We start from the raw sequence: 20,577 nt of genomic DNA, 5'->3' as shown, positions 1-20,577 counted from the left end.
ACAACATGCGCAGTTCGCCAATCCTCCGGCACTATTCCCGTTTCTAATGACATTTGAAATATTTCTGTCATAGCCCCTGCTATTTCTACACTAACTTCCCTCAATGTCTTAGGGAATATCCTGTCCGGACCTGGAGACTTATCCACTTTTATATTTCTCAAAAGTGTCAGTACTTCCTCTTCTTTGAATCTCATAGTTTCCATAGCTACTCTACTTGTTTCCCTTACCTCACATAATTCAATATCCTTCTCCTTGGTGAATACCGAAGAAAATAAATTGTTCAATATCTCCCCCATCTCTTTTGGCTCTGCAGATAGCTGTCCACTCTGACTCTCTAATGGACCAATTTTATCCCTCGTTATCCTTTTGCTATTAATATAGCTGTAGAAACCCTTTGGATTTACTTTCACCTTACTTGCCAAAGCAACCTCATATCTTCTTTTAGCTTTTCTAATTTCTTCCTTAAGATTGTTTTTACATTCTTTATACTCCTCAAGCACCTCATTTACTCCATGCTGCCTATAATTATTGTAGATCTCCCTCTTTTTCCAAACCGTCCAATTTCCCTTGAAAACCAGGGCTCTTTCCAATTTTTATTATTTCCTTTCAACCGAACAGGGACATAAAGATTCTGTACTCTTAAAATTTCACCTTTAAATGTACTCCATTTCTCTTCCACATCTTTCCCATAAAACAAACTGTCCCAATTTACTCCTTTTAAATCCTTTCGCATCTCCTCAAAGTTAGCCTTTCTCCAATCAAAAATCTCAACCCTAGGTCCAGTTCTGACCCTCTCCATAATTATATTGAAACTAATGGTATTGTGATCACTGGTCCCGAACTGTTCCCCAACGCATACTTCTGCCACCTGACCCGCCTCATTTCCTAACAGGAGGTCCAGCACCGCCCCTTCTCTAGTAGGTACTTCTATGTATTGCTGCAAAAAACTATCCTGCACACATTTCACAAACTCCAACCCATCCAGCCCATTTACAGAATGTGTTTCCCAGTCTATGTGTGGAAAATTGAAATCTCCCACAATCACTACCTTGTGCTTACTACTAATATCTGCAATCTCCTTACATGTTTGCTCTTCCAATTCTTTCTCCCCATTTGGCGGTCTATAATACACCCCTATAAGTGTTGCTACCCCTTTCCCATTTCTCAGTTCCACCCAAATAGCCTCAGTAGACGAGCCCTCTAATCTATCCTGCCAAAGCACTGCTGTAATATCTTCCCTGATAAACAATGCAACACCTCCACCTCTTGCCCCTCCAATTCTATCACACCTGAAGCAACGAAATCCTGGAATATTTAGTTTCCAATCACAGCCCTCCTGCAACCATGTTTCACTGATCGCCACAACATCATACTTCCAGGTGTCAATCCAGGCTCTGAGTTCATCCACATTTCTTACAATGCTCTTAGCATTAAAATATACCCATTTAAGAAACCCACCCTCTCTTATTCTCTGTTTATTGTCTTTTTCTTCTCTCTCCCCTACATTTTGGGTCAGAGTGCTACCATTCTCTGCCTCCTGCCTCACACACTGACTGCTAGCTTTCCCAATTTGAGTCCTTCCCCCCAACCATACTAGTTTAAAGTCTCCCCAGTAGCCTTTGCAAATCTCCCCCCCAGCCTCGAGTTCAAGTGCAACCCGTCCTTTCTGTACAGGTCGCACCTTCCCCAAAAGAGGTCCCAATGATCCAGAAACTTGAATCCATACCCACTGCACCAGTCCCTCATCCACTCATTTATCCTCCACTTCGCTCCATTCCTACTCTCACTGTCGCGTGGCACAGGCAGTAATTTCAGGATTTCTTGGACACGTTCAGACACATCCCTGACCCTGGCACCAGGGAGGCAAACTACCATCCGGGTCTCCTGTCTGCGTCCACAGAATCGCCTATCCGACCCCCTGACTATAGAGTCCCCTATTACAATTGCCCTCCTTTTCTTTTCCTTACCCTTCTGAGCATCAGGACCGGTCTTTGTGCCAGAGGCCCGGCCGCTGTCGCTGCCCCCAGGTAGGCTGTCTCCCCCACCCTTACTCAAACAAGAGTACTTATTTTCAAGGTGTACAGCCACCGGGTACTCACCAGTCCCTGCCACTGCCCATTGCCCTTCCTAACTGTGACCCAGTTTTCTGTCTCCCGTGGTCTTGGAGTGACCACCTCCCTGTAACTCCTTTCTATGACCTCCTCGCTCTCCCTGAGCAGACAGAGGTCATCGAGTTGCTGTTCCAGGTTCCTAACACGGTCCCTTAGGAGCCCCATCTCGACGCACCTGGCGCAGATGTGGACGTCTGGAGGGCACTCAGACTCCATGACCTCCCACATCTGACATCCAGAGCAGTAAACTGCCCTGGCCCTCATAATCCCCCCCCTCATCCTGGATACAATACAAAGCCTTACCCGGGATACAAGCCAATCAGCTGCTTCCTCTAGTCCGTTTGACCAATCAGCGGCTTCCCCAAGCCCACCTAATTTGAAGTGTGATCTGCGAATGGAACGTTGCAGATTTTGGCTCCTCCTCCCTCACCAACGGTTCCTGGGCCTCTGTTGAAACGAGCCCCGCGCTGGGTTTTACACTCACCGCACGGAGGTCGCTCCTCCCTCACCAACGGTTCCTGGGCCTCTGTTGAAACAAGCCCCGCGCTGGGTTTTTGAACTCACCGCACAGAGGTCGCTCCTCCCTCATCAACGGTTCCTGGGCCTCCAAATATAATCCAAAGCCCCACGTTACTTTTTTAGTTTAGTTCAGTTTAAGCTCCTGTCCCACTTTCACGACCTAATTCATGACCTTTTTTACTCGTGGACAATTTTCATCAGGCTAGAAAAATGCCCCGACCTACTTGATGCCACGAGTACCTACGACTAGCATCATGGCCTGCTACGACCTACCTACGACCCCGTGATGACCATGCTGCGAGTATGAGTCAAGGGCAAACTCGGCAGAGGTCGTGAATTAGGTCGTGAAAGTTGGACAGGCCCTTTATTGTCACAGTGAAAAGCTTCACAGTACACTGCTTGTCTAAAGTATTAGTCATTTATTTAGGAGGCTGTGTGCCATGTTGTGATGGGCTGACTAGTGCTCAGAATGATATATTTAAAACACGTTTTCTTTCAGGGAATTACCATTCAAGAAAGGGAGCGTTGTCTACATAATTAGACAAATAGATCAGAATTGGTTTGAAGGTGAACAGCATGGAGCAGTTGGAATATTTCCCATTTCATACGTCGAGGTCTGTAACTTTCTACTTCTTGTGGTACAAGTTCATAAGGTCACAAGTGATAGGAGCAGAATTAGGCCATTCAGCCCATCAAGTCTACTCCGCCATTCAATCTATCTCTCCCTCCTAACCCCATTCTCCTGCCTTCTCTCCACAACCTCTGACACCCTAATCAAGAATCTATCTATCTCTGCCTTAAAATTATCCACTGACTTGGCCTCCACAGCCTTCTGTGGCAAAGAATTCCACAGATTCACCACTGAAGAAATTCCTCCTCATCTCTTTCCTAAAGGAACATCCTTTTACTCTGAGGCAATGGCCTCTGGCCCTAGACTTTCCCACTAGTGGAAACATCCTCGCCACATCCAGGCCTTTCACTTTTTGATAAGTTCGATGAGGTACCCCCTCATCCTTCTAAACTCCAGTGGGCACAGGCCCAGTGCCATCAAACGCTCATCATAGATTATTCCCGTAAACCACCTCTGGACCCTCTCCTCGGATGTGGGACCCAAAATTGCTCACAATACTCCGAATGCGGCCTGTCAGAGCCTCAGCATCACATCCCTGTTTTTGTATTCTAATCCTCTCGAAATAAATGTTAGCATTGTGTTGGCTTCCTTTACTGCCTATTCAACTTGTAGATTAACGTTTTTGGGGAATCCTGCACCTGCACTCCGGAGAAAATAGTCGAGGCCTTTATTCCTTGTTTTGGTCCAATTTCGTAAACCGTCCATATCGGTGACCCTGTTGTTGATTGTGGAGAACTCTTAACTCTTACAGAAGCTGCCGCCAGTGGAAAAGGCTCAGCCCGTCCGGCCACCACCACCATCAGAGGCCAGGGACTTCGGGGAAGCCATCGCTAAATATAACTTCAATGCCGATACAAATGTGGAACTATCCCTGAAGAAGGTAATTGTTTAGTTTAGTTTAGAGATACAGCGTGGAAACAGGCCCTTCGGCCCACTGAGCCCACACCGCACTGCGATCCCCGCACAGTAACGCTGCCCTACACGCACGAGGGATAATTTACAATTACACCAAGTATACAAACCCAAGACATTTAACCTACCGACCAGTACGTCTTTGGAGTGTGGGAGGAAACCGGAGCACCCGGAGAAAACCCACGCAGGTCAGGGGGAGAATGTACAAACTCCGTTCAGACAGCACCCGTAGTCAGGATCGAACCTGGGTCTCTGGCGCTGCAAGCGCTGTAAGGCAACAACTCTACCGTAATCTTGGAAAGTTGAGTTCCAGATTGATTGTTGTGTGGTTCCGCAAAGTACACAGCTCCTTTCAGACGGGTGGCACAGTGGCACGATGGCATGGTGGCACAGAGTCGGTTTCCAGGTTGTATCTATCCATCAAACTGAAAAAAATGACCAAAGATGAACAGTTGGAAACAGCATTATTTACTAGATCAACAAAAAATGTTTTAACTACTAGAGGGGCTGCAGGGTGGCGCAGTGGTAGAGTCGCTGCCTCACAGCGCCAGAGACCCGGGTTCCATCCCGACTACGGGTGCTGTCGGTACGGAGTTTGTATGTTCTCCCCGTGATCTGCGTGAGTTTTCTCCCCGTGCTCCCCATGCGCGCTCCAGGCACACCCCACCTTCGTAAAAAGCCTCACAAATCACAAGGTCACAAGTAATAGGAGCCGAATTAGGCCATTTGGCCCATCAGGTCTACTCTGCCATTCAATCATGGCTGATCTTTCTCTCCCTCCGAACCCCATTCTCCTGCCTTCTCCCCATAACCTCTGACACCCATACTAATAAAGAATTCTACAGATTCACCACCCTCTGACTAAATAAATTCCTCCTCATCTCCTTTACGAACGGAACGTACTTTAATTCTGAGGCTGTGACCTCTGGTCCTAGACTCTTCCACTAGTGGAAGCATCCTCCCCACATCCACCCTATCCAGGCATTTCATTATTCGGCAAGTTTCAATGAAGGCCCGTCTTGACCTGAAACTTGAATAGTACGGGTGTCAGGGGTAATGGTCCGGTGGGCGGCGCGACTCACGTCGCAGCGGCCTCTGCAGTCCGTCTGTCTTTTTATTATTTTTTGTCTCGTTTGAATGTAGTTTTTATTGGGGTTTTTTGTGTATGGGTGTGGGTATGTGTGTGGGGGGCGGGGGGTGGGGGAAACTTAAAAAAATCTATCCCCTGCACGGAGAACCTGACCTTTTCTCTGTCGGGTCTCCGTTGTCGTTGGGGCTGCAACGTGGAGCGGCCTCCAGCAGGAACGACCTGGGGCTCCAGTCGCGGAGCTGCGGAGCTACTCACCATCATGGAGCTGGCCGAGTTCGGAGCGGGTGGAGCTGTGGTGGCGCGCTGCTGCGACCCGACCCCGGAGATTCGGAGGCTTACCGCAGGTCTGGCAGACAGGAACACCGGGAGCCCGCGGGTCCCTGCTGGGAGACCGCTTTTCGGGGTTTCCGCAACGGCGACTTCACCCGCTCGAGTTGCGGGGTTGAAGAGTACCTGGAGCGGGGCCTTACATCACCGCCCCGCGCAGCTTGGAATGGCTGCGGGACTTTACTAGCGCCCGCCGGGGGCTCCAACAACAAGACCCGGAGCGTGGCCTTGCATCACCCGGCGCGGCGTAAATGGCCGCGGGACAATTACCATCGCCCGCCGGGGGCTTTGACTTTGACTCTGACATCGGGAGGGGAATGGGAAGTGCAGGGGAGAGATAAGTCTTTGCCTTCCATCACAGCGAGGAGGAGATGCGCTGTGATGGATGTCTGTGTAAATTGTGTTGTGTCTTGGTTCTTTTTGTGTGTATGACTAGAAACAACATTTCGTTTGAACCTCATTGGGGTTCAAATGACAAATAAATTGTATTGTATTGTATTGTATTGTATGGGGAGAGATGGCCAGAGTATGGGGTTGAGAGGGAAAGATAGATCAGCCATGATTGAATGATGGAATAGACTTGATGGGCCGAATGGCTTAATTCTTTCTGTTCCTTATGGCCTTATGAAACATCACCTGTTACTTTTCTCCAGAGATGCTGCCTGTCCTGTTGAGTTACTCCAGCATTTTGTGTCTATAGAAACATAGAAAATAGGTGCAGGAATCGGCCTTTTGGCACTTCGAGCCAGCACCTCCATTCAATATGATCATAGCTGATCATCCAAAATCAGTTCCACACTCCCGCTTTCTCCCCATATCTCTTGATTCCCGCTTTCTCCCCATATCTCTTGATTCCGTTAGCTTTAAGAGCTACATCTAACTCTCTCTTACATACAGTATATCCAGTGAATCGGCCTCCACTGCCTTCTGAGGCAGAGATTCCCACAGATTCACAACAATTTTAGTGAAAAAGCTTTTCCTCATCTCAGTCCTAAATGGTCGACCCCTTATTCTTAAACTGTGACCCCTGGTTCTGGACTCCCCCAACATCGGGAACAATTTTTCCTGCATCTAGCCTGTCCCATCCCTTAAGAATTGCATATATGTCTATAAGATCCTCTATCTTCGGTGTAAACCAGCGTCTGCAGTTCCTCCCTACACGTGTAGCTGAACTCTCTGACCTTCTCAGGGCGAGCGGGTCATCCTTGTCAGACGGGTTGATCAGAACTGGTACGAAGGAAGGATCCCGGGAACAAATCGGCAAGGCATCTTCCCAACCACCTACGTGGACGTCCTCAAGAAAGTACAAGCTAAGAACACTGCAGAATACCCCAGCCCTTGTCTGCCTCTGACTTTTCCGAATGATAGGAGCCACAGCCTGGGATCTTCAAGGGTAAGGCCACCTTCACGTTATTGAGCAACTCCCGTTGTTATCTTTAAGCAATGATTCTAATTTTAAAAAGTTTGTTTGGAATTAAATGTATTGCCTTGCTGAAATCAGACGCAAGAACGTTCAAGTTCAAGTTCACATTATTTGTCACATGCACCAATTGAGACAGTGATATTTGAGTTACCATGCAGCCATGGTAATTCAAGCAGGGCACAATACACAATAGAATTTAACATGAACATCTACCACAGTGGAATCAACATTCTTCACTGTGATGGAGGGCAATAGCGTTCAGTCAGTCTTCCTCCTTTGTTCACCCGTGGTCGGGGCCATGAACCCTCGCCGCTATGGACGGCCCGATGTACAAGCTCTCTCGTCGGGATGATCGAAACTCCGACGTCGGGACAGATCAGAACACCATACGCTCCACGGCTTGGAGTCCCCGAATCAGCCACTTTCTTACCGGAGACCGCGGCTTCACGATGTTATAGGCCGCAGGCCGGCAGTCGGAGCACTTCTTCTGGCAATGGATCGCCCCGCTCCGCGATGTTAAAGTCCGTGCCGCGCCTGCGACTGAAGTTCTGGGTCAGTCTCTGAGAAAGGCCGCACCAATCCAGTAGTTGGGCCGCGAGGGGGGGGGCGGCGAAGATGCGACAAAGAGAAAATTAGCATCTCCTTCGAGGTAAGTGACTGAAAACGGTTTCATTAAGCAATAGACAATAGGTGCAGGAGTAGGCCATTTGGCCAGCACCACCATTCAATGTGAACATGGCTGATCATCCCCAATCAGTACCCCGTTCCTGCCTTCTCCCCATATCCCCTGACACCGCTATTTTTAAGAGCCCTATCTCACTCTCTCTTGAACGCATCCAGAGAACCCGCCTCTACCGCCCTCTGAGGCAGAGAATTCCACAGACTCACCACTCTCTGTGAGAAAAAGTGTTTCCTCGTCTCCGTTCTAAATGGCTTACTCCTTATTCTTAAATTGTGGCCCCTGGTTCTGGACTCCCCCAACATCGGGAGCATGTTTCCTGCCTCTAGCGTGTCCAAACCCTTAATAATCTTATATGTTTCAATGAGATGCCCTCTCATCCTTCTAAACTCCAGAGTGTACAAGCCCAGCCGCTCCATTCTCTCAGCATATGACAGCCCCGCCATCCCGGGAATTAACCTTGTAAACCTACGCTGCACTCCCTCAATAGCAAGAATGTCCTTCCTCAAATTAGGGGATCCCTATTTCTCCCTATTCCCCCCACCACCACCCCACACTAAAACATACATTTAGACAAACTAAAAAACAAAAAAAAAATCAAAAGTACGAACACGCTGCTGGCTAGGCTGCGTCACGCGGTGCCACCCGATGACGAGAGGAAATATAAGATCCAGAAACAATGGGTTGGAAAAAAATTGGAATCTTTTGAACCTTTCATCTAATTTTCATATTTTAATAGACAACGTTTCAGGTCAGGACCCTTCTTAAGAGGAAGTGTCTGCAAAGTCACCTATCCTGACCCGAAAAGTCACCATGTTCTCCAGAGATGTGTTGGAAGGAACTGCAGATGCTGGCTTACACCGAAGATAGGCACAAAATGCCGGAGTAACTCAGTGTGGACAGGCAGCATCTCTGGAGACAAGGAATGGGCGACGTTTCGGGTCGGGACCATTTTTCAGACTGAGAGTCGGGGAGAGGGGAACGAGAAATATAGAAAGTACTTAGAACAAATAAACGAAAGGTATGCAAAAAGCACTGATGATCAGGAATGCTACCTGACCCACTCTGTTACTCCAGCACTTTGTGTCTTTTTTCATGAACCAGCATCCGCAGTTCCTTGTGTTCACATTTCTTATGTGCAACCATCTATATCGTCACATGAAGAAACCTTGTCGATGCCTGAATTAGTGGTTGTTAACTGCACGAAGAGGTTGGACCGACTTGGATTATTTCATCAGTCTGAAGAAGGGTCTCGACCCGAAACGTCACCCATTCCTTCTCTCCAGAGGTCAGAGTTGCTGCCTGATCTGCTGAGTTACTCCAGCTTTTTGTGCCTATCGTGGATTATTTCCTATGGACTGCTGGAGGACCTGGTAAATGTATATCAAATTACGAGGCAAAGATAGAGTAGACTGCCAGGGTGGTCATGTCAAGGTCCGGAGGGCATAGCTATAAGTTGAGAAGGGCAAGGTTTAAAGGAAATGCCACAGAGATCACAGCATGGAAAAATCAAATGCTAGAGGACATAGCTGCAAGGTTAGAGGGAGCCAGACTACACTCACAGAACTAGATCCATTAAGTTCAAACTCCTGTTTCATCGCCAGCAGAGGTATTTTTTCAGGCTGGTATGGGGTGCAATCACCCTTAAAAAGTTAACAACGTTATGGCTTCATGGAAGGAAGCAGAGGGTGAAACGAACCTCCCTTCCATTGACTCCATTTACACCTCACGCTGCCTCGGCAAGGTCAGTAGCATAATCAAGGACGAGTCTTCTCTTCTCCCCTCTCCCATCGGGCAAAAGGTATTGGAGTGTGAAAACGCACACCTCCAGATTCAGGGACAGTTTCTTCCCAGCTGTTGTCAGGCAACTGTAACTGCAACCAGAGAGCAATGCTGAACTATTATCTACCTCATTGGTGACCCTCGGACTATCCTTGATCAGACTTTGTTGACATTATCTTACACTAAACGTTATTCCCTTATCGTGCATCTATACACTGTAAATATAATCATGTATTGTCTTTCCGCTGACTGGTTAGCACGCAACAAAAGCTTTTCACTGTACCTCGGTACACGTGACAATAAACTAAACTGAACTGATGGACTGAACTGAACGGACTGGAGGCCTGTGACCAGTGGTGTGCCTCAGGGGTTTGGTGCTGGGCCCATTACTGTTTGTCATCTACATCAATGATTTGGATGAGAGCATAGAGGGCAAGATTAGAAAGTCTGCAGATGATACAAAAGTGGGTGGCATTACAGATAGTGAAGGTGGTTGTCAAAAAATTGCAGCAGGATCTGGATCGATTGGCCAGGTGGGCGGGAGGAATGGTTGATGAAATTTAATACAGAGAAATGTGAGGTGTTGCATTTTGGCAAGTCCAACATGGGCAGTAACTACACTGTGAATGGCCGGGCTCTGGGGAGTGATGTAGAGCAGAGGGATATAGGAGAGCAGGTGCATGGTTCCTTGACGGTGACATCACGGGTGGTCCAAAAGGCTTTTAGCACATCGCCGGTCAGAGTATTGAGTATAGTAATCGGGAGATGAAGTTGCAGTCGTATAAAACTTTGATGAGGCCGTATTGTGTTCAGTTCTGGACACTATGCTATAGGAAAGATATTGTCAAGCTGGAAAGGGTTCAGAGAAGATTTACCAGGACTTGAGGGCCTGAGCTATAAGGGCCTGTCACAGTTGGCGATTTTTTGGGCGACCGTCGGCATCATTGGCTGACATGTCAGGTCACCGAAAATGTTCCAGCGTGATGACGTATCGACGCGCGGCGTCTCCTCAAGTGTCGCAACAATTTTTTGTGTCGCCGCTGTATTTTGAAATGTTCACAATCTTTCGGCGACCCTGATACGCCAATCAATGTGACGCTGGCAGTCGCCGAAAAAAATCGCCAAGTGGGACAGGCCGTGTAGGTAGAGGTCGAACAGGCTAGGACTCTATTCTAGGACAGTAGCCTAGCTTATAGAAGGTCCGTTCAGAAGCCTAATAACAGAGGGGAAGAAGCTGTTCCTGAGTCTGGTGGTGCGCGCTTTCAAGCTTCTGTACCTTCTTCCAGACGGGAGCGGGGAGAAGAAGGAATGACCGTGGTGGGACAAGTCAAGTTGTCAGACCTGTGTTTGATTTGAGAGTGTTTTGTGCATGACGTACTATCAGGGAAAGAAATGAATTGCCGCGATGTTTTCGCAGACAACTTGAGTTTATATTTTAGTACTTGGCCTTGAAAGCTTCTCTGTTATTTGTAGCATTATTCTCTGAACTTCTTTCTCTCCTCTAAGTTGTCTTCTTGTGGAAAGCTCACCGCGACATCCCCTAGGTTTGGACGTCATCGATCACCTTGTCCAAACGCACCCCAAGTGCAGGCTCCGACAGCTGAGACGATATCAATGACTGTCGGGCTGTCTCCTCTCGACTCCTCATCCCTCACGCCACCTCCTTCGCCTCAAACTCCGCCTGCCTATTCGGACGTCCTTGCTACTTTGGCGATCGCCTGCTCCGGTTCTGACCCAATCCCGTCCACAAGTACCACTCCCTACGGGAAATGGAGGGATGTCGTTCCGGTCACTTCGTCCAAGCATCGTCCCGGCTCGTCTGAAAGCCTTCATCCTCCCTCCTGCCCAACCCTGTTGACCGCTGCCTCCCAGTCTCCCGCGAGCTTGTCACATATTCTACCGCCTAGATACGACTGTGACAAAGTGCAGGTGACAGAAAACCCTCAGGACGCCGCTGAGATGTCCAACGCCAGTCTTTCACTCAATGGCAAAGGGATGGATGGTATGGAGGTTCCTCTGGTCATCACGGAATCGTCTGAAAGGTGTAGTCCAAAGAAACGTGTGCAATCCAAAGAGGACCAGCAAAAGGTACTCCATGGAGCTGTGCAGTCAAGCAACCAGGGAACTCGGGCTGAGCACGAAGGAATTAAGCCGACACCTTCCCACGGACCGAGTCCCAATGTAACCACGGAGCCTCTGGAACTCTTCATCGAGGAAGATGCGAGTGCAGTCCACATGACACTTGAGGCAAACGACCAGAAACCGGTTAGGTCTGATGGCGTGCAGAGAGCAACAGTTATTAACACCGAGGTACATGCAGAGTGCAGCAGTTCTTGAGAACGCAACTTGTTATGTTTTGCGCCTTCTAAAATTAGATAGTTAACGCACCTTTGAGCAAAGTACGTTTTAAACTCAGCGCATTCTTATTAACGTTGATTATACAAAAGATGGATTTTATATACGTTTGAACATTGGCTTTGGCTCACTCATAGCATGCGAGTGGCATGTGGACAAAAGGGAAGCAGATGCTGATACAGAGGCTGAATGAATGGGCTGCAGTTATAGTCAGTGCTCAGAAAATCATAATCTTTTTATCTTTCTACTGGACTCTATCTTGCACGAAACATAATTCCCTTTATCTTGTATCTGTACACTGTGGTCGGCTCGATTGTAATCATGTACTGTCTTTCCGCTGAGTGGTTAACCCGCAACAAAAGCTTTTCACTGTACCTCGGTACACGTGGCAATAAACTAAACTAACTAACTAACTAACTAACTCATAACACCTGCTATCAGTCACGATTGCATGGTTTTTATGCTCCCGTCCAATTGTAATGTGATCGGAAGTTGGCTGCTTGTATTGAGTACAGTACAACACAAAGCTGTTTTAGTCACTCCAAATGTAACTAACAAAAGTGCATTATGTCCAGCTTGCCACGATTTGTCCATTTTGGCACATTAGCCTTCATCAGTCAGAGTATTGAGCATAGAAGCTGGGAGGTCATGTTGCAGTTGTATAAGATGTTGGTGAGGCCACATTTAGAGTATCATGCTCAGCTCTGGGCACCGTGTTACAGGAAAGATGGTGTCAAGTTGGAAAGGGTGTGGAGAAGATTTATGAGGATGTTGCCAGGACTCGAGGGTCTGAGCTATAGGGAGAGGTTGAGCAGGCTGGGACTCTATTCCTTGGAGCGCTGGAGGATGAGGGGTGATCTTATTGAGGTGTATAAAATCATGAGAGGAGTAGATCGGGTGGATGCACAGAGTCTCTTGCCCAGAGTTGGGGAATCGAGGACCAGAGGACTTAGGTTTATGGTGAGGGGAGGACAGATACAATAGGAATCTGAGGGGTAACTTTTTCACACAAAGGGTGGTGGGCGTATGGTACGAGCTGCCGGAGGAGGTAGTTGAGGCAGAGGGACTATTGCAACGTTTAAGAAACATTTAGACAGGTACATGGATAGGACAGGTTTAGAGGGATATGGGCCAAACACAGGCAGGTGGGAATAGTATAGGAAGGAACTGGTTTATACCAAAGATAGACACAAAAAGCCGGAGTAACTCAGCAGGACAGGCAGCATCTCTGCAGAGAAAGAATGGATAACATTTCAGGTCGAAAGTTAGGCCATTTCAGAATGGACTATTCAGGCAAGTGGGACTAGTGTAGAAGGGGCATGTTGGCCGTTGTGGGCATGTTGGGGCAAAGGGCCTATTTGCACGCTGTGTTCTATTTATACACTCTTTCATCTTTTTTTTCTTTATGTGCACAGACTTTAACATCTGGAGCGGAGCCCCCTGTTGATTCTCCTCTCTCACAATTGCCCGCTGCATATACATGCCCACCGCTAAAGACCACCCTCTCTCTCGCCTCACCTCCACACCTTCCCCAACCGCCCACATTCTGTACCAGCCAGGAAACCAGCTCTCCAAAGCTGAAGGTAACTTGGACTGCATTCAAAGGCATCGGAGCAAAATGAGGGGGAGAGAGCGTTGTAAACATCAGATTGTCACGGTCACTCCCTCCGTACCACACGACACGGTGGCGCACCTCTATAAGATCACTCCTCATCCTCCTGCGCTCCAAGGAATAGTCCCAGCCTACGCAACCTCTCCCTGTAGCTCAGGCCCTCGAGTCCTGGCAACATGCTCGTAAATCTTCTCTGCACCCTTTCCAGCTTTACAACTCTGCCTCACAGCGCCAGCGACCCTCAGGTGCTGTCTGGGTTCATAAGTTCATAAGTGATAGGAGCAGAATGAGGCCATTTGGCCCATCAAGTCTACTCCGCCAATCAATCATAGCTGATCTACTTCTCCCTCTCAACCCCATTCTCCTGCCTTCTCCCCATAACCCCTGACACCCGTACTAATCAAGAATCTATCTATCTCCGTCTTGAAAATGTCCATTGACTTGGCCTCCACAGCCGTCTGTGGCAATGAAATCCACAGATTCACCACCCTCAGGAACTCCAGAAATTCCTCCTCATCTCTTTCCTAAAGGTTCTTCATTTTATTCTGAGGCTCTGACCTCTGGTCCTAGACTCTCCCACCAGTGGAAACATCCTGTCCACATCCCCTCTATCCACTCTTTTTCACTATTCTGTAAGTTTCAATGAAGTCCCGCCTCATCCTTGAGAACTCCAGCGAGTACAGGCCCAGTGTCATCAAACGCTCACAATATGTTAACCCAATCATTCCTGGGATCATTCTTGTAAACCTCCTCTGGACCCTCTTCAATGCCCTCTCCCCGTCCACCCACCCCACCCTACATCAGTCTGAAGAAGGGTTTCGGCCCAAAACGTTGTCCATTTCCTTCGCTCCATAGATGCTGCCTCACCCGCTGAGTTTCTCCAGCACTATTGTCTACCAATGCCAGCACATCCTTCCTCAGATATGGTGCCCAAAACTCTGTGTGGAGTTTGCAAGTTCTCCCTGTGACCGCCAGGGTTTCCTCCGGGTGCTTCCGGTTTCCTCCCACATCCCCCTTCAACGGTTTACTTTAGTTTAGTTCAGTTTAGAGATACAGTGCGGAAACAGGCTCTTCGGCCCATCGAGTCCACACCAACCCACGACCCCCACGCGCTAACACTATCCTACACAGTAGGGACAATGTACTATTGCACCAGCCATGCCACACTGCAAAGTCATAGGTTCATCGTAGGTTAATTACCTTCGGTAAGAATTGTAATTACAGATGCTCCCCGAATTACGATGCTTCGACTTACGATATTTCGACTTTACGATGATGCAAAGGCTGCTCAACAGCCACGGGCCGCACCTTGCTTCTGGTCATGTCATCGCATTGCATTACATGCGTTTTCGACTTGCGATATTTTCGATTTACGATGGGTTTATCGGAACGTAACCCCATCGTAGGTCGAGGAGCAGCTGTATCCCTAGTGTGTGTAGGATAGTGTTAGTGTGCGGAGATCGCTGGTCAGCGAGGCCTTGGTGGGCCGAAGGGCCTGTTTCCGCGCTGTATCTCGAAACTAAACTACAGTAAACTAAACAGTTAACCTAAAAACCTGCACGTTGTGGGAAGGAAACCGGAGCACCAGGAGAAAACCCACGCAGGTCACAGGGTGAACGTACAAACTCCATACAGACAGCACCCATAGTCAGGATGGAGCCCGGGTCTCTGGCGCCGTGAGGCAGTGACTCTACCGCTGCGCCACCGTGCCGCCCTAACGGTCTGCGCTATTGTTAAACGTGGCTTTGGCTAGTCTGACGACACACTTGTGGCTCTTGCAGACTGCACAGAGGCCTGAGGGAGCTCTCGTTGGTAAACCTCCTCGTAGCCCCCTGATGTCCAAGCGAAGCTGTGACCCGTCGCTCAGGAGTAGCTTTGCGCCATCTCGTAGGGTAGGGGAGTCGACGAATGCCCACTGCGAGCGGCTTGCTTGCTTACTGTTTGCTTGGATGATGTTTGTGTGATCATATTAACAATCCCGCCTCCTATCAAATTTCCCAAGCATTCTTCGGCTTTCCAGCATGTGTTTGTATTAGACTGTACTTTTGACTTTCGAGATGCAGCGCAGGAACAGGCCCTTCGGCCCACCAAGACTGTGCCGACCGGCGGCCATTCCATACACTTGCACCATCCCACGCACTAGGGACAATTTACAATCACCTGCAAACCTAAAATAGGGCAGGTTTCGAGGGATGTGGGTCAACATCAAGCAGGTGGGACTAGTGAAAACCTCTAAACCTGTCCTATCCATGTACCTGTCTAAATATTTCTGAAACATTGCAATAGTCCCTGCCTCAACTACCTCCTCTGGCAGCTCAGTCCACACACCTACAACACTTTGTGTAATTAAAAAGTCACCCCTCCAGTTCCTATTAAATCTTCACCCCTCCTCACTTTAAACCGACATCCTCTGGTTCTCGATTCCCCCACTCCGGGCAAGAGACGCTGTGCGTTTAAATGCTTTTGGCTTTGTGTTGGATGGTAGAGTTGTATCTTGTGGCTCAGATCCATTTGTCTACCTGACTGTGGCCGAGCAAGGGCACTAGAGCACTCTACCCTTTCCCCCAACTCTGGCAATGTTCATAAGTGATAGGAGCAGAGTTAGGCCATTCGGCCCATCAATTCTACTCCGCCATTCAATCATGGCTGATCTACCTCTAGATCAGGTCGGGGTGAGTTCCCCCCGCCACGGGTTCTATGTAATCCCATGCTACCTGCTCCATGGTCAGATAGTCGGCGACTAAACGATCTCCCCCACCTGGTTTGCTGGGTGAGGAGGGGGCTGTGGACCCCCAGCAGGACCAAAAACAAGACCTGTCAAAGGGCGGATGAGCTTCTAGCGAGCCAACACTTCAGTAGAAATTGCGATCACTGTCGTACACGGCATTGTAAGGCACCGTGCCCATTGATGTTTTCAACGATGATGATGATCTATCTCTCCCTCCCTCCTAACCCCATTCTCCTGCCTTCTCCCCAGGTCCCCTGACACTCGTACTAATCAAGAATCTATCTATCTCTGCCTTAAATGTATCCATTCAATTTGGCCTCCTCAGCATTCAGCAATGGAGTCCATTTGAATGGAAAAGCTATGTGCCATCAATGCCACTCCTTGCCAAGTGACTAGACTCCTCGCATGGCCTATTGCTTCTCTTTTCACAAGTCATATTGCTACCTGGGAAGAAATAAACTGGAGACAGGCAGAACTAGCTGGAGTAACTCAGCGTGTCAGGCAGCATCTCTGGAGAAAAGGAATAGGTGACATTTCGGGCCGATACCCATGACCCACTACATTACGCCAACTTTCTGTGTCAAGAAGGGCCTCAACCCGAAACGTCACCTGTTCCTTTTTTCCAGAGATGCCGCCTGACCTGCTGAGTTACTTTTTTGTGTTTATCGTCGGTTTAAACCAGAATCTGCAATTCATAAATTCATAAGTTCATAAGTTCCAGGAGCAGAATTAGGCCATTTGGCCCATCAAGTCCACTCCACCATTCAATCATGGCTGATCTATCTCCCCCTCTCAACCCCATTCTCCTGCCTTCGTCCCATAACTCCTGACACCCGTACTAATCGATAGTAATCAAGTTACTTCCTCCACAAGAAATAAACTGGCCAACTTGTGTTAATTTTTTTTGTTGTTTTAGTTTAGTTTATTGTCACATATATCGAGGTACAGTGAAAAGCTTTTTTTGTTGTGTGATCTCCAGTCAGCTGAAAGACTATGTATGATTACAGTGTGAAAAAAGGGAAATTTCTAACAGTACTCCCGTGACGCAGGAAAGTTATGTTAAACAGATCAATACCGGGGATAAGTTCTGATCACCGTGTTCTTAAAATGTGATATGGTGACATTGAGAAAAATGCAGAAATGCTGTGCTGGAACTGAGAACATGAACTAAGTCAGGGAACAGTGACAAGCGGATAGTGAAAGGCTTGGATAGAGTGGATGTGGAGAGGATGCTTCCACTCGTGGGAGAGCCTCGGACCAAGGACCATAGCCTCAGAATTAAAGGGCGTTCCTTTTGGAAGGAGATGAGGAGGAGTTTCTTTAGTCAGAGGGTGGTGAATGTGTGAAATTCAGAATTCATTGCCACAGATGGCTGTGGAGGCCGAGTGAATGGTCATTTTTAAGGTGGGGATTGATAGATTCTTCGGGGGCCAGGGGTTATGGTGAGAAGCCAGGAGAATGGATGATCAGCCATGATCACATTGAATGGCTCAAAGGACCGAATGGCCTACGCCTACACCTATTGTCTATAATGGGATTGAGAGGAAAAGATAGATCAGCCATGGTTGAATGGTGCAGTAGACTCGATGGGCCAATTGTCCCAATTCCTCTCCTACAACTTATGAACTTATGAGACATGGGGCTCTAGTCAGTTTAGTGTTTATTGTCACATGTACCGAGGTACAATGAAAAGCTTTTTTGTTGAGCGCTATCCAGTCAGCGGAAAGACTACACATGATTACAATCGGGCCGTCCACGGTGTACAGATACATGATAAAGGGAATGACGTATAGTGCAGGATAAAGTCCAGAAAAGATCCGATTAAAGATAGTCCAAGGGGCTCCAATGAGGTTGACAGAAGCTCAGCGCTGCTCTCTGGTTGTGGTAGGATGGTTCAGTTGCCTGATGACAGCTGGGAAGAAACTGTCCCTGAATCTGGAGGTGTGCGTTTTCACACTCCTGTACCTCTGATATGAAGCTGTATGATTCCATAAAACATAATGTGTTTATGTCATAGTTCAACGGTAATCTATTGTCACATGTACCCAGACACAGCTAAATTCAGTAAAATCATACTACGCATAAGCATAATCATAATTAGGTACAAAATGCCACGATTGTAGTGTATGAATAGTAGACTTTGCCGAGGCAGTAAACAAAGAGTCGCCATGTTTCTGGCGCCAGATTGTGGCTTCCAAGTTTCAAGTGTAGAGTCTTATCTTGGCCTTAAAGGCCGGTTGTCCTGGCGACGGCACAGGCTCAGTGTTACAGAGGTCGGCCAGGCCTGACAATGCTGTCAGTGTCCTCCAGCACTGCTTTAGGTTAAATCAGTAAGATTAACGATACTACGATAACGGCGGCACGGTGGCGCTAGGGTAGAATTGCTGCCTTAGGGGCCTGTCCCACTAAGGCGATTTTTTCAGGCGACTACAGGCGACTGCCGAAAAATTTTCAGCATGTCGAAAAATTGGGCTGTCGTAGGTTGTCGTAGGTGTCATAGGTTGTCGCCAGGTGACGTAGGTTGTCGCCGGTGCTGACCGGTGAATTCCATTGTCCTGGTCGCTGGCAGTCGCCTAATGAATCGCCTAAGTGGGACATAGAAACATAGAAACATAGAAATTAGGTGCAGGAGTAGGCCATTCGGCCCTTCGAGCCTGCACCGCCATTCAATATGATCATGGCTGATCATTTCCAGGCCCATTACAACGCCAGAGACCCGAGTACTGTCAGTACGGAGTTTGTACATTCTGTACAGAGTTTGAATTCTATCAACTTAAATGATGGGCATGGTACTTTATGCTCACGTACCTGGGTGCAGCGGAATTCTTTGTTTATGCACACAAAATACACAAAAGAGTCGCCACAAAGGCGTGACAAAGTTACAAAGAGTACTCATCCTTTCTTCGTTCCTTCCCCCCTCCCCCTTTTCTCCCCCCTCCCCCACGCCGGGTCCCCCTTTGCAGTGCGGCCCGTCCACTCCAGCCCGACCTCCAGGCTTCGACCTAGGCCCAACACATGTAAATTTCCATTTGAGTGCGTGTGCCAAATGATCTGGGCCTGCGGGTTGGCTCGGCAGTTCTGCGTTGGCCGTGATGTTGAGCATGTGTGACGCATGAGGTGATGTGTTCTGATGATCTGGGCTTCTTGCCCGCCTTATGGAGCTGTAATCTCCGTCATGCTTGGCTTTCGTGAGTAGTGTGGCTTTTGTTTCCGCTCAAGAGTGGGACACATGACAAGAAGTTAATTGAATCTTTTTCTTTGTCCAACAGCCTCAACAACCATCCCTTGCTCACCCCGAGGCACACATTGGAGAACCGTGAGTATCTGATAGTTCAGTTTAGTTCAGAGATACAGCGCGGAAACAGGCCCTTCGGCCCACCGAGTCCGCGCCGACCAGCGATCCCCGCACACTAACAACATCCTGCACACACTGGGGACAATTTACAATTTACAGAAACCAATGAACCTACAAACCTGTACGTCTTTGGAGTGTGGGAGGAAACCGGAGCACCTGGAATAAACCCATGCGGCAAACAGGGAGAACGGCCAAACTTCGTACAGACAGCACCCATAGTCAGGATCAAACCCGGGTCTCTGGCGCAGTGAGGCAGGAACTCTACTGCTGTGTTTACACCGAAGATAGACACAAAATGCTGGAGTAACTCAGCGGGACAGGCAGCAACTCGGGAGAGAAGGAATGGGTGACGTTTCTGGTCGAGACCCTTCTTCAGACAGAGAGTCAGGGGAGAGGGAAACGAGAGATATAGTCGGTGATATAGAGAGGTGTAGAACAAATGAATGAAAGATATGCATAAAAGTAACGATGATAATGGAAATAGGCCATTGTTAGCCATGGGCTGGGTGAAAACGAGTTACAATGAGACTCAACAAGACGACTTTGAAACTAGTACAACGATTTGGGTGTGGGAGGGACAGAGAGAGAGGGGATGATTTTTTTAGTTTAGAGATCCAGCGCGGAAACAGGTCCGTGCCAACCAGCGATCCCCCCCACACTAACACGCTCCTACACACACTTTTTTACATTTTTTGTACAATTTTTACATTTACCAAGCAAATTAACCTACAAAACCCCGTACCTCTTTGGTGTGTGGGAGGAAACTGAAGATCTCGGGGAAAACCCACGCAGGTCCCGGGGAGAACGTACAAACTCCGTACAGACAGCACCCGTCGTCGGGATCGAACCCTGGTCTCCGGCGCCGCATTCGCTGTAAGGCAGCAACTCTACCGCTGCGCCACCGTGCCGCTGTTACCTGAAGTTAGAGTCAATGTTCATACCGCTGGGGTGTAAGCTGCCCAAGCAAAATATGAGGTGCTGTTCCTCCAATTTGCGCTGTGGCCTCACTCTGACAATGGAGGATGGCCCGGGACAGAAAGGGCGGTTTTAATG

At 48.4% G+C, this 20,577-nt stretch overlaps 1 protein-coding gene across 3 annotated transcripts in view; it reads left to right on the top strand.

The window, feature by feature from the left end:
• The window catches only part of sorbs2 (sorbin and SH3 domain containing 2), a 230,215-nt gene that overhangs the window by 189,787 nt on the left and 19,851 nt on the right, over nt 1-20,577 (top strand). The window contains exons 19-25 of one of the 3 annotated variants that reach the window (XM_033018570.1): nt 3,130-3,244; nt 4,013-4,141; nt 6,780-6,983; nt 10,981-11,784; nt 13,245-13,412; nt 15,223-15,333; nt 19,439-19,485. In XM_033018570.1, the coding sequence (XP_032874461.1) occupies nt 3,130-3,244; nt 4,013-4,141; nt 6,780-6,983; nt 10,981-11,784; nt 13,245-13,412; nt 15,223-15,333; nt 19,439-19,485 (1,578 nt within the window). The remainder of the gene's footprint in view (nt 1-3,129; nt 3,245-4,012; nt 4,142-6,779; nt 6,984-10,980; nt 11,785-13,244; nt 13,413-15,222; nt 15,334-19,438; nt 19,486-20,577) is intronic. The other 2 variants (XM_033018571.1, XM_033018572.1) reach the window with 2 other exon arrangements.

Source organism: Amblyraja radiata, chromosome 3 (genome assembly GCF_010909765.2).
Source record: "Amblyraja radiata isolate CabotCenter1 chromosome 3, sAmbRad1.1.pri, whole genome shotgun sequence".
NCBI classification, from domain to species: Eukaryota; Metazoa; Chordata; class Chondrichthyes; order Rajiformes; family Rajidae; genus Amblyraja; species Amblyraja radiata.
This window is presented reverse-complemented; position numbering and strand designations above follow the sequence as displayed.